The sequence below is a fragment of the Eschrichtius robustus genome, chromosome 9, assembly GCF_028021215.1.
Source record: "Eschrichtius robustus isolate mEscRob2 chromosome 9, mEscRob2.pri, whole genome shotgun sequence".
NCBI lineage: Eukaryota > Metazoa > Chordata > Mammalia > Artiodactyla > Eschrichtiidae > Eschrichtius > Eschrichtius robustus.
In genome coordinates, this window is record NC_090832.1 from 1800686 (window position 1) to 1813658 (window position 12973).

General features: G+C 52.6%; 1 protein-coding gene across 7 annotated transcripts in view; it reads right to left on the bottom strand.

Moving 5' to 3' along the window:
• AFDN (afadin, adherens junction formation factor) overlaps positions 1-12973 on the bottom strand; it is a 134233-nt gene that overhangs the window by 6721 nt on the left and 114539 nt on the right. For 4 of the 7 annotated variants that reach the window (XM_068551736.1, XM_068551732.1, XM_068551735.1 and 1 more), the window contains exons 29-30: positions 10917-11855; positions 2656-2772 (exon numbers count right to left, since the gene is read on the bottom strand). In XM_068551736.1, the coding sequence (XP_068407837.1) occupies positions 2656-2772; positions 10917-11855 (1056 nt within the window). The remainder of the gene's footprint in view (positions 1-2655; positions 2773-10916; positions 11856-12973) is intronic. The other 3 variants (XM_068551739.1, XM_068551737.1, XM_068551738.1) reach the window with 2 other exon arrangements.

The following is a 12973-nucleotide window of genomic DNA, read 5'->3' on the forward strand; positions in this document are numbered from 1 at the left end:
AAGGTCACAAGTAACCAATATGCTTTCCATGGTTCTTAATTGATATTTCAAATCTTAACAAACTCCCTGCCAGACAGAAAATTGAGAGAGCCAGGCAACAAGATATTCAAATATATTTTGACACAGACTGTACATTTTTTCTGACATACATCTGCACAAACTACAGTTGACAGTGTCAATTTAACATTAAAAAAGGTAACAGCACAGTTTTGTTAAAGATTGACAAAAGTTGCAGAACACAAGAAAAAAGTGCAGAAGAAAGGAGGTGAAAGATCAAACAGAATAATCTGCCTTAACTTGAGGAATGTTCAATGTACAATGTTCAATGTACAGAATGGAAGTACAATGGACTTTAAATTCATTCAATGGAAGATGACTAATTTTAGGGGCCTTGCTGGCATTAGGATTAAAGTTTTTAGTCCCCATTTCACTCTGCACACTGTGTCTTCCCCCTACTCCACACACACACACACACACACACACACACACACACACACACGAGTACACAGTGGGCAAAGCTTCACCTTCTGAGGGAGAAAACGCTAAGAACAAATGCCAGCCTCAATCCTGGCCCTGGGCCCCATTTCTCACTTTATCTTCTTACACTATGTTGAGACACCCTGAAGGAAAAACATTTTTACCTTATTTTCTACACAAAATGAGCATTCTCTTAGAGTGGGAAATTGAATCTGGAACGACCTCTGCAGAGTTTAAGTGGAGTTGTGAGGAATCTTAGTATTGTGTGAACAAAGCTCACTTGGTAACATTTTAGGGAAACCAAAACATGTTCTTTCATTTACACTAAGAGCAGGTATACAGTCACATGAACCGAGAAGACTTCATTCTACCCAAAAAGTGAACGGCACGGCACGTTTTCCTATGACAGAGGAAATTCCCATCAATTATGGACATTCTATATAAAAAATAGGTTATTCGGCTTCTTTTTACACTGAGCGCTCAATTATAGAAGCAGTTACCCACACACAGGTGCATCTGACGTGATCACGAATTGTGAGAACGCACAGCGGGAAAAAAAGCAAATAACCCAGGAGTTTCCCAACGTGGAGAACACGGCCTGGCCGCCTCCCCGCGGGCACTACTCCCGGGTGGCCGAGGGCTCAGGCAGAGGTGGGACAGCTGAGGGGCCCGGCCAGGAAAGCACCCCCCTGCGAGCAGCCCCGGGACAGCAGCGCGACAGACACTGTAAAACCCGGGTCTAGCGGCTCCAACTGTGGAAACCCCATTTCCTTAGACGCATCACTGACTCTGACAGGCTCGAGCGGAGCCTCACCACGAAACCCCGGGCTCTGGGAACAGCGCACAAGCTCGAGGCACAGCCGAGAGCACGATGACAGGAACGGTAAAGGCCAACAGACTGCAGACATGGCTCGTTTCAGTGCAGGTGTGCCCACGTCATCCACCTGGCTCGCATTTAACCGAGTCATCCGTCATGTCCACGGTCTTACTCTCTGCCTGTCGCGTCCCCACAGACCCCGCCACTACCAGAGCCCCCAGGCTCCCTCCTGCAGGCTGGGCTGTGAGGGTGCTCGCTGGACTTTTCCCACCGGGAGCCGTGGCCTCAGAGCTCCCGCCTTCACGGAAGGGAAGTAACGGAAGGCCGGCTTCTCCCACACCTCGTCCAGGGACCGGCCGGCCCTGGAGAGACCCGGAAGCGAGCCCAGAGCCGCGGCGACGCGCCCACAGACGGCAGGGCCTGGAGGGCAGCGTCACCAAGCGCCCATTTCTCAGGGGAGCTCAAGTGTGCTGTCATGTTAAAAGCAATTAAAAGGATTACCTGAATCTCAGAAACCCACATATGGAAACAAAGCAATAACTCAGAATATCTACCAGATTACACACTAAATTAAATTTCCTTGTATAGTGTTTTCTATAAGCCATTTGCTCTCTTTACCATTGACCAGAATTAAGTCATAAAATAACCTATTTGAAATCCTTAAGGTTAACAGAGTGACTTCCTAGTTTCCTGTCCTTCCCACGGCCCGACCTCCCTGTGAACAACTGGACACTTGTCGCCTTCACAGTGACAAGCTGGACCCCGTCCAGCAAAGACCAGAGCCCCGAGCACACAGAGGCCCCACAGTCCACAAGCTTGAGCGACAAGACTCGGAGGAGAGGGGGAGGGGGAAGAGCCAGGAGGGGGAGGGGAAGGGGGGAGAGCCCGGAGAAGGGGGAGGGGGGAGAGCCCGGAGAAGGGGGAGGGGGGACAGCCTGGAGAAGGGGGAGGGGGGACAGCCAGAGGAGAAGGGGGAGGGGGGACAGCTGGAGGGGGAGGGGGAGAGCCCAGAGGGGGAGGGGGGGAGAGCCCGGAGAAGGGGGAGGGGGGAGAGCCGGAGGAGAAGGGGGAGGGGGGACAGCCTGGAGGAGAAGGGGGAGGGGGGACAGCCGGAGGGGGAGGGGGAGAGCCCAGAGGGGGAGGGGGAGAGCCCGGAGAAGGGGGAGGGGGGACAGCCTGGAGGAGAAGGGGGAGGGGGGGGAGAGCCAGGAGGAGAAGGGGGAGGGGGGACAGCCGGGAGGACAGGGAGGAGGGGGTGGGGCTGGCCGGCGGGGCTGCAGCATCAGGAGCGCCTCCCCCGACCCGCGCGCCCCGGGCCCCGCCCCTCCGCCGCGCAGCCCCAGCCCTCAGGGCACCAGGACCTTTTCTTCGGCCTCGCGCCGGCCCCGCTCGTGCTCCTCCTGCCGGGCCCGCTGCTCAGCCTCGCGGGTGCGCATCTCCTCCAGCTGCTGCTGCCGCCGCCGCTCCTCGTCCTGCAACTAAGGACAGGGCCCCTCAGTCTGCGCCCGGAGCGTCCCAGCGCCAGACACAGGACGCGCACACGACACGAGCACACGCACAGCTGAGGACAGACACCAGGCGGAGGTCACGGCGGACACCAGAGCCCGCCGCCTAACGACTCTGTCCCCACCGCTCCAGAACTACGCTTCCATCAACTGCGGCTCAAAGCGGGAGGGCTTTATCCTGGACGGTCACACGTGAAACAAGCACAGTTCCTTCACTAGAATAGACTCAGCTTCGGCAGCTCACGTGGAGGCAGAGACGGACTCCAGCGCGTGGAGCCGTGAAACACACTCGGCCACCCCCTTCCTTCGCCCCAGTTTAGTTTCCACTGTGAAGGTCAAGAGAGACTCCCCACTCTCGCGGCCCGTGGCAGGTGAACGCTAGCCTCTGGATGCGGTGGGGTGAGGCTCACGTGGCGGCAGAAGCTCCAGCGGGCAAGCGGCCTGCCTCGCCTTAGGGACAAGGCTTCTAGCTTTCCTCCCGTCCGTCCTGGCCCTTTGCCATCCGTTCCCTCTGGGTCCCACCCCAGACTCCAAGAATTCCTTCCCAGTTCAGGGATTCCCCCAAAGTCTGATTCACAGAATGTGAAGCTGAAATTTGGGAGGAACCTCACTGGAACTCTGTCCTGCTACACGTCTGCCAAGTAAACTGTCCATTCTGTTCGAGCACCTTCAGCGTCTGGGGCCTACAGCCTGCCTCCCAGGACAGTGTACTCCATTTTCTGGTAACTCCTAGTCCAAAAGCTTTCCTGCTGTTCTAAAATTCATCACCTCATCGCTGTCTGTTTTTTTGTCCTTCAGGTTCTGCCTTTCTGAAATAATACAAAACAAATTTAATATCTGTCCTTCATACCATTCAAATACTCAAGGACACCTTCAAACACCTAAAGACATATTCTACTCGGCTTTCAGTTCCTGTACCCTCCTGGTCACGTTTCTCTGCACAATACAGGTCGAAAACACCTTAGGGAGCCGTGAATTAAAAGCGCATTTGACTAGCAGAGAACAGAGTAAGACTCTCTTTTTGCCATGTCCGTAGGCTACAGCTACTTTTGTAGTTACAGCCTAAGGTAATGGCGACTTGGAGAGGCTCGCATTCTCCATTTACTTCTTCTCTGTTCCAGGCCTGCGCGAGCGTGGCACAAGAGGTGACTCAAAATATTAAATTAAAATAGCACTGAGGCCATCTAGTTCAACCTCTAACCACTGCAGGAATCCCTGACATAAAATCACTCAAGGTGTACTTCAGCATCTATATAATCACTAGTTATTCTATAGATTATTCATAGCAAAACCAGAAAATGTTAACTTCTGGATCTGAGCTGTTGGAGTGTATTTTTCTCCTCAACAAAAACAAAAACCAAAACTGAACAACTTGACTCTTGCTTGGTTTCTGTGGAACAAAAACTGTTATCTGGTGGGAAAGTAACTAACTTGTGTCATCATGCTTTTTCATGTCAGCGAACAAAAATAAAACATCTCAGAAAAAAATTAAAATTCCCTTCTCAAGGAGACAAATTAATTTAACTGCCTCTTTAGTATAGTCTAGGTATAAGCCCAGAGGGATGCTAGGATAATTATTAGGTTTTGGAAGTTTTGTAGCAGGAGTAGATGCTAACGATTAAGAAGCAAAGAAGCACGGAAGCAGTCAGAAGTGCCCTGCTGCGTGGAAATGCAGAGGAAAGGACTTACCACGAGTTTGAGAGTCATCAGCACAAATTATGGGAAACAGCACCCAAATAAAAATAACAAAATAAAACAGCAATTGATCACATTAAACATCTACAGAAAAGTAATTTATGGAAGAATGTAAAATTGCATGAATGCAACAGAGGTGTTTCTGTTACCCAATAAAGCAAAAGCTAATTTCATTATGTTGTATCAGTACTTTCTAGACCTAATTAAAAACAAGTTCTGAGCAAGAAAAGCAGTGTACACTGAATTAGTTCTTTTAAGTTAAATAGGAGTATAATTTTAAGAAATCAGAACAATTTCAATTCTCATAATTAAAGGTACAGAACTCTATCTTATAAATCTATAAACAGGCATTTTCTCTTCAAATCCTGACGGTGGTAAACAAGGAGCCTTCCGCTTGTGCTCAGTTTCACTGGTTTCTATTTTAAAGTAGCAAATGAACCAGTGCTGTTAGAACTAAGGCAGTTTCTTTCCACTCCTGGGTGAGCTGTTTCACGTATTTTCATTTTCAAAACACAGACTGTTTTGTTTTTCAAAAACAAAAAAAAAAAAAAAAGAGAGAAAAGAGACCCTCTCACTTTTCCCCACATAACAGGACCCTCCCCCCCCCCCCGGGTGGTACACTGACTCACAACAGTTAAACGGCGCTTCAACTTAAGTCGGGAAGTTAATGGTTCTGAGCGCCGGTGACTGACAGGGCACGAACACTGTGAGGTTACATGAGAAGCCAGACAAGCTCGCTGCTTCACATCAAAGGAATGAAAAGTCGCATGCTAGCAAAACAGTCTCGTAGGAAGTTCTACTTGGGGAAACTGGACCTGAATAGACATCGTAATCATTCTTATAGACTGAGTCAATACAGCCCAGACTTAAGCTACTCCAACCAAGAACTAGGCTGGGATTCTGAAAGCAGCCACGCAAGCCTGACCCAAGGCCTTGCGATACTGAGGCAGTCCGAAAAAAATAGTTAAAAAAATAGTATGTTGAGATCTGTGTGTTTACATTTTATACTTTTGTACCACAAAAACACGGTAACTTGTATCTTTAATTTCATGTTGAAATATCTGAATACAAAACGGGGCCAAAACATCCTTTTCTTCTTGACATTTTCTCTGAAAAGCAACTACAGGTCGGTTAAGCACGTTACCCTTTCTCTCTGCAGGCCTTTTTTGCTTATGCTGCCACCCGTTAAAAATACTCACCCTAAAAAAACTTTAAGGCCCCCAGATAAAGAGGCCCCCTGATAGGCCACTTATTAGGACAGGACTCTGGCGTCCTGTCCTAGCACTCGAAGCTTCCTGCCGCCTCTCGGGGAGGAATTTCCCTCTGGAGGGAGGGCCCTCCCCGTCAGCAAACAGGGGAAGGGCTGCCGCTGGACGACACCAGCTCTCGGCCCTCAGTCAGTGGGGCTCCCTTCCCCGGGTGCAGGCGTCCCCTTCTTTGTAACTGAAGGAACATGATTCTGTCCAGAGTTCTAAGGGAAGACCTACAGGTGCTGGCCTACTCCAGCGGCAGAGACAGGTAAGAAGTGCGGCTCACAGCAGCCCAGAGCAGACATCTGAAGTTTGCTTAGGGCAACTCTGCTCCCCCTGACACAACCACAGGAACTTCGTGTTCTACTCCCAAACGCACACATGCTGGTTTGAGTATGAACTTATTTCTCCTCCTTGAATAAAACTGACGCTTCCCGACGGTGGGCTGTGTCTACCCTCCAGCCTCAACATCCTGGGCAGGGTCTCCCATCTGAACAGGCCGAGAACACTCTGCTGCCTTCTGAGACAGGCCCCTCTGCAGGTACCACTCTCCGCTAGGGTTCCTACTGATTCTTGCTTGAAGTTGCTACAAAGCCTCTAATTCAACTGCTTCCATGCCTGGGACGCTCCGGAGAGCCATGGCCAGTTTCTAGACGAAGGCCAAACAGGAAGGCAGCCCACAGCGTCTCTGAAAACACCCGCTCCCTGCTCTACCCAAGGGGGAGGGATTCTTCCCGTGAGCCGTCGGGTCGTCTTGAGTCGGAAGATGAACCACTCAACTGGCAGCAGACGAAGCTGCAACGGGCCAGCTGAGAGACCGCTGGTCTCGGAAGCGTCTCCTTGAAAGACGGTTCGCAGTAACCGTTTTATGAGCAGCAGACGTTTTCGTGAAGCACAAAGAATACTAAATATGAACCCAGAGTATTCTGGTCGCCATCTCGACTCTCAGTCTACACGATATCAGGTACTAGGCCTGCCTGCCCTGCTCGTCTGCGCACATCGCAGGTGGTCACGAAGGACGAGAGGGCCACAGAAGCGGCCGCCCAGCCGCCTAGAGCAGCGAAGCCTGAGCTCCCCTCCTGTCTGCAGGGGGCAGGACCGGCCGCCCCTCAGAGGTCAGCAGGGTCAGCAGGCGCGGCCGCAGCGCCGGGGGCAGCGGGTGGGCCCGGGAGGCGTCCTGCGGGCCGGGAGACCCGGGGCGCTTCTCGACGGGCAGGGGGCCACTGCTGCGGGGTCGCGGGGCTTCTGCGACCTGCCGGGGCGGCGGCGGCCGTGTGCGGGAGAGCCTGCAAAGGGAGCACGGGCCCGAGCGAGCGAGCCACTCCGCAGGTGGTCAGGTCCGAGGAAGCTGGGAATCCCTCCGCAGGGAGGGGAGAGGCGCCATGGCAACCACAGGCTCCCCAGACCGGGCGACTGGGAGAGCCGGGCGCAGCGGGGAGGCCGCAGGGGCAGCTCGGGTCGGGGAGGAGGTAGGTGAGTGCAGGCGAGGGCGGCCCCGGGCCCACGCGGGGCGACGGGCACTCAGGGGCCGGGGACCAGAGCCGCCAGGGCAGCCTCGCCACCTCTCTGAAGCTCCCATTTATCCCACGCGTCAAAGCCTACGGAAAGGCCTTACAGGCCGCACGGGCAGGGCCCTACACAAGTGGGCACGCGCCTGCACCCGGTCCCCATCGTCCCCGGGGGGCCCGGTGCCTAACAGCCCCCGGGACAAGGCAAGAGCTCAACCTCTACTGGGGACTCAGGCTAAGAAATGCTGGGAAACATGGTGCTGCCAGTCAGCATAAGCACTCGAAATAATTATCTTTTAAAGGAAGAAAAACCCCGAAGTACGCCTTTGAAATAAAAATCTTAGTGCACCCTTTACCCTTGGGTATTGTCACTCACCTGTCACCACCACGCTCCCCGCCCCCCCAACCCCCACCCCCCCCGCCCCGCGACACAGACACAGGATTCTCTTGGGGCCGCAGTAGGTGCATCTCAAAGCTGAGGCCCCAGGCCGCCTGGCCTGCACACGTGTGACAAGGACCTGGTACCTGAGGAGACGAGTGGGACTGACTGGTGTCTCCCACCCCCTTCCATACAGACACCTTAACACACAGAGAGGCGGGGAAAGAAGCAGATACTTCTTATCTCCGTCTCATGCGGAGAAAAACGCAAAGCCCAGAAAAATACGCTTCTCAGTCAATCGAGGAGAGGAGATGTTTTCAAGAGAGGTTTCCCTTTGGAAACATGCTATTTAAATTGAATAAACAAAACAAAACAAAAAAAAGGAGGGATGTTATTTGGTGAAAAGGCCATTAAGAGTCAAACCTGGATTCAGAGATTTGTTTTAAAGTATTGTCAGATACTGGCCTTATATCATTTAAAAGCTGACTAACAATAAATGTTGACTTAAAATCAGTTATCAATACACCAGAGCATGAGTGTCTGGCAGATGACAGAGGTACCGTCCTCGAGCATGAGGGGCACTAAATGACCAACTCAGTTTCCCCAATATGGACATAAAACACATTACAGTTACAGCAGAATGCGACCTCAAGTATTTTCTGGTAATGAACTGGCATGGCCGATAAACTAAACTAAAATCATGTGGTGTTACTGAAGAAAACACAGAATAAATGTTTACTGGAAATTCCTCTTTCTCTACCAACAGACAGTTACACCCTAGACAGTTACATCTTAATTGGCAAACAATGTCAATACCAGTTGAATTGAGCTTCTAATAATGAATACTTAAAATGTATTTCTAATGTAACCAAAAAAAAAAAAAATAGATTACTCACTGCAAAATTTCTCATTTGCCCATGTATTTATGAGTACGTTAAGAATACAGAGTACAAATTCTATGACTAAAACTGAGTAAAGGTCAAAACCATAAACAAACAGTAAGTAACACTTAAAAAGTAACAGAGAAAAGCAAAGAATAACTAAATCTAAACACATTCAAAGGCATGCTTCTAGAGTCAGGGAACTACAGATCCTGATCTAGGACACCCCTGAGAACCAGATCTACTGAAAACATAAAACCACCACCACTAAAAGGAAAAAAAGGAAATCAAGACAGGAAAAAAGTACCCAAGGGAAAGAAACAAGAACATACCAAATCTAGAACAGAGATTGCTGGCATAGCAGTCTGCTGCAGGTAACAGAGAAGGAAAAAAAAAAAAGAAAGATGAAGTGTGAAAAAAAGGTTCAGTTTAGATCTGTATCCGCCACCAGCGTTATCTGTGGTTCTCATGCTTCATCTGTGTTTGAAGGACAACCCAGTGAGAAAAGTAAGGAAACTACAGACCAATTTCCAGTATTCAGAAATAGAAAAATGCCCACGTGGTATTAAATCCTTGAGCTTTATTACTAAGACACACAGAAACTAAAAAGAGTAAAATTTCCCTTAGCTCTCTTATTTGGAGACTAAGATATTAATCTTAAAATAAGTAATGATAAACACACAGATACTTTAAACTATCGTTAAAATATCGTAATTCATACTAAGAGGCTTTGAAATACTCAGTGTTTTAATCATTTGGAAAAACTGACAGACATTAAATAAAATTTTAGCCTTCAGAGAAAAGAATAATTATAGAAAATATTGCAACGTGGTTTCTAACTTTTCCCTCAACAGTAAATATTAATGACGTCCACTTATTTACCACGAACAGCAGCTTTAGATTCAGAGCTAAGGCTGCGGCAGAGGTAAGCCTTCCTGCCTCGCATTGCGGGGACAGAGCCCCAGGGCCACGGCCACAGCAGCCTCTCGCGGAGCCCACCTGCAGCGCGTCCACTAGGACCCGGGTGGAGCAGGGGTGGCGGCCGTGACGGGCACACAGCTAACCACCTACAGACGGGCCAGAGTGCTGACCAGAAGGTGGGAATAGTTCAAAGGATCCTTATGCTGAAAGTAATCAGTTCTTCATCAAACAGTTGCTCTTTCAAAGAAAACAGTATTGATGGTAAATACAGTTGTTGAGGACGTTTACTACTGATGACTTGGAAAATACTAATAAAACAATCTAATGTTTACCGTTTAGACCTTCACTTAAGAAACTTAAGTTTCCTCAGAGGGATTCCAGCTGAATTTTGGACCAAGTTACATATACGTCTGCTTGAGAACACGTAGCTCACAAGAGGTGTGTGCAGTGACATTCCAGGAAAATAATTCACAGAGCAAAGTGAAAAGGCATCACAGTGCCGGCTCAAGGCACTCATCGCCCAGGGTCTAGGATTGAATTTCATCCTGAGCTGGAAAGATTCAAAGGTCTGATGGGACAGGTGACCCTTGGTTGAGGTCTCCAGTACAGATGGCATCAGAGGTGGAATTAGAAACAAAATCCAAAAGACAAAAAGGACATGCCCTTTGCTGTCTTTTCTCAGAATACTGCGTTATAGCTGGAAAAAAAAAAAAAATCACTAAAGTGCATTAACGTAAAATGGTCCCTTAGCACTCGCTGCAAATACCAGTAAGTGCTTCTCTGTCGACAACTCTCCTGATACACAGGGTAACAGAGAATCTCAGACGTGGCATTTTAACAAGCGACTGCGTTAAACTAATGTAAATTTAAATTTTCTTCTCTGCCTTGACACAAAAGGAATAGAAATTATTTTCATAACATGGAGAACCATGAATAAAATCCTAAATTCTCACTCTCTTTAAGCTACCACTGAAATAGAACTGCTTAGCACTTTATTAAACACTCAGTCTCCGTCTACGTGGGCCGTGACGTCGGACCTGACCCTGCAGCCGTGAACCGCCCCTCTGCTAGCCCCGGGGAGCGGGGGCCACGGAGACCAGGGGCCGCCCGTCCCGGCATGAAGCTTCAGGGCACAGCACGCCTGCCTCCGTGTGCCGTCGACGGCGGCAGAGCGGGGCACTGAACAGCCGGTCCGGCCCCCAGAGCGTGAGAGACGTTTACTCTGCGGCCGATGAAAGACACGTTGCCAACCCCTGATCACGGTGATCACGGGTTATGAACGCGTCTTCCCCACCCCACGCGCCAGCCAGCCGGCCGCAGCCAGGGCGCGCCCCACAGCGCAGAACCAGCGCCTCTCCAGCGCGCACGCCCAGAGCATCGGGCCCCCGCGCCGCAGGACAGCCGCTCCGGCCACGCCCACGCCCCGCGGAGGCCGGGAGGCCGGGAGCCCGCGCCCCGCGTGCCCGCCCGCCCGGCCCGTTACCCGCGCTCTGCGCTCGGCCTCCAGGCGCTGCATGAGCAGCACGGTGTCCACGTCGTCGTCGTCCTCCTCCTCGTCGTCCTCGTCCTTCTGCTTGGACTCCTGCAGCCGCTTCTGGAACTGCCACTCCAGCATGAGCTTGCGCAGGCGGTCGCTCTCCTCGGCCGAGCGCTCGGCCTTGCCCTGCAGCTCCTGGATCTCGCGGCTCAGCAGGTCCACGATGTGCAGCTGCTGCTGCTTCTCCAGCTTCTCCCGCGCGTCCCGCTTCCAGGGGTCGGGCGACAGGCTGTCCCCCGAGGCCAGCTCCTCCCTGCTGACCGTGATGTACTGCAGGTCCCGGCGCTCGATGGTGCGCGGCTGCTGCTGGGGCTGCAGCTCCCGGATGACGGTGTCCGGGGCGCGGGCGGGCGCGGGCGCGGGCGCGGCGGCGGGCGAGGGCGGCCCGGGGGGCGGGGGCCCGGGGGGCGGCGCCTGCGCCCGCAGCTGGCCCAGCCTGCGCTCCTGCTCCCGCCGCCGGCGCTCGCGCTCCTCCTCCAGCCGCGCCTTTTCCTTCTCGTACCAGCGCTGCTGCTCCTCCCGCTTCTTCCGCTCGGCGGCCGCCTGGGCGCCGCTGGGGGGCGGCGCGAGGGGCGAGTCCAAGGGGACTCCGTCCCCGTCGCCGGCGCCGTAGTGCCCGGGGGGCGGCTCGGTCCGCACCGGCGTCGAGGCGGCTGGGGTCTTCCAGCGCCCAGGGCCGCTCTTGGTGAGCGTGGACGCGGGGGTGCCCGCCTTGGACGGGGGGCCCAGGTGCTCCTGGCTGGACGTGCTGGAGCCCAGCGAGGAGCCCTGGTTGAGCCACGCGTCGCCGCCGTCAGACCTGCGCTCCATCGCCGCCCCCACCCTCTGCCGCTCCAGGTGGCACCCGACATCCTCCCGGAGTTCCTCCTGGGACCGGGTCACACGCTGGAAACAGAAAACGGGAAACCGTTATGTTTCAGCCACCGTCAGAAGTCACTGAAAGTAAACAGTTCAGCTCAGGAAGAAAGGAGCGTTAGGGCAAGTGTGCGGTGAGCGTACAGGACGGGCTGAGGCTGCCCGCAGCCAGCGCCACTCCCGCGACAGCGCCTTCCCAGAGGACGTCTGTATCTGTTACAAAGCTAAAGGGGAAAAGGGAAAGCGGCGCGTCCTCTCCGCATCCATGGCCAAACAGCGAAATGCACGGAGGCTCGGGCTCTTCACGTCCGGCACCGTCCTCGTTCTGGGGCCTCACGGGCGTCTGCGCTGCGGTGCCAGACACGGGGCTGACGTTGAGCAGAGGAATGTGCTCAGTCCGGTGTCGAGAAGAGCAACAAGAACTACTTCTCTGCAGTACAATTCTAATTAGCATTCAGACTGATTATCAAATCGTAGCCACGGGATCCATCCGCGACTCTCTTGAGTCCCGCCAGCTGACCGCGGGCCCAGGAGCACGTAGACAGAGCGGGGCGTGGCGAGGAGGAACGAGCCTGTACCCGAGTCTCAGAAAGGCGGCGGGGTAATCTGCGGGACACACCCGCTGCACGTGTACGAGACAGTGAGTACGCCTGCCTCCGAGGCTAGTCTTGCGCGTGGAAGAGGCATGTCTGAAAGTAGCGTGATGTGACAGAAAATGATCTGCTACGATGTCCCAGCCAAACAGTTTTTTTTCCAGCCCTAATGAGTAGAAATTGAAGACACAAATCTGGAAAATAAACTATTTCCCTTTCCTCAAAAGGCACACCAAGAACAAAAAAAATGAAATATATCACTTGAAAAACCAGCAGCCTGATAGAAAAATGGAACGTTTACTTCCAACATTTTCTCCAGCCAAAGCTGGAGTGTGCGCAGAAGCACAGCCTTCTGACGACTGGGCGCACGATCTACAGCCCACGTAGAAGCACGACCAGACTGCCTGCTACGCGTGGAAGGCGCCTCTCGAGCACAAAGCTTTGCAGTTCGTGCGTCCAGACTACACGCCTGCTAACCCTCGGAGTCCAGTGATAACTGAGTCATCCTTCGCTTTCCTCGAAGACTTCACTTCGCTGCTGGTGCCCACTCACCCC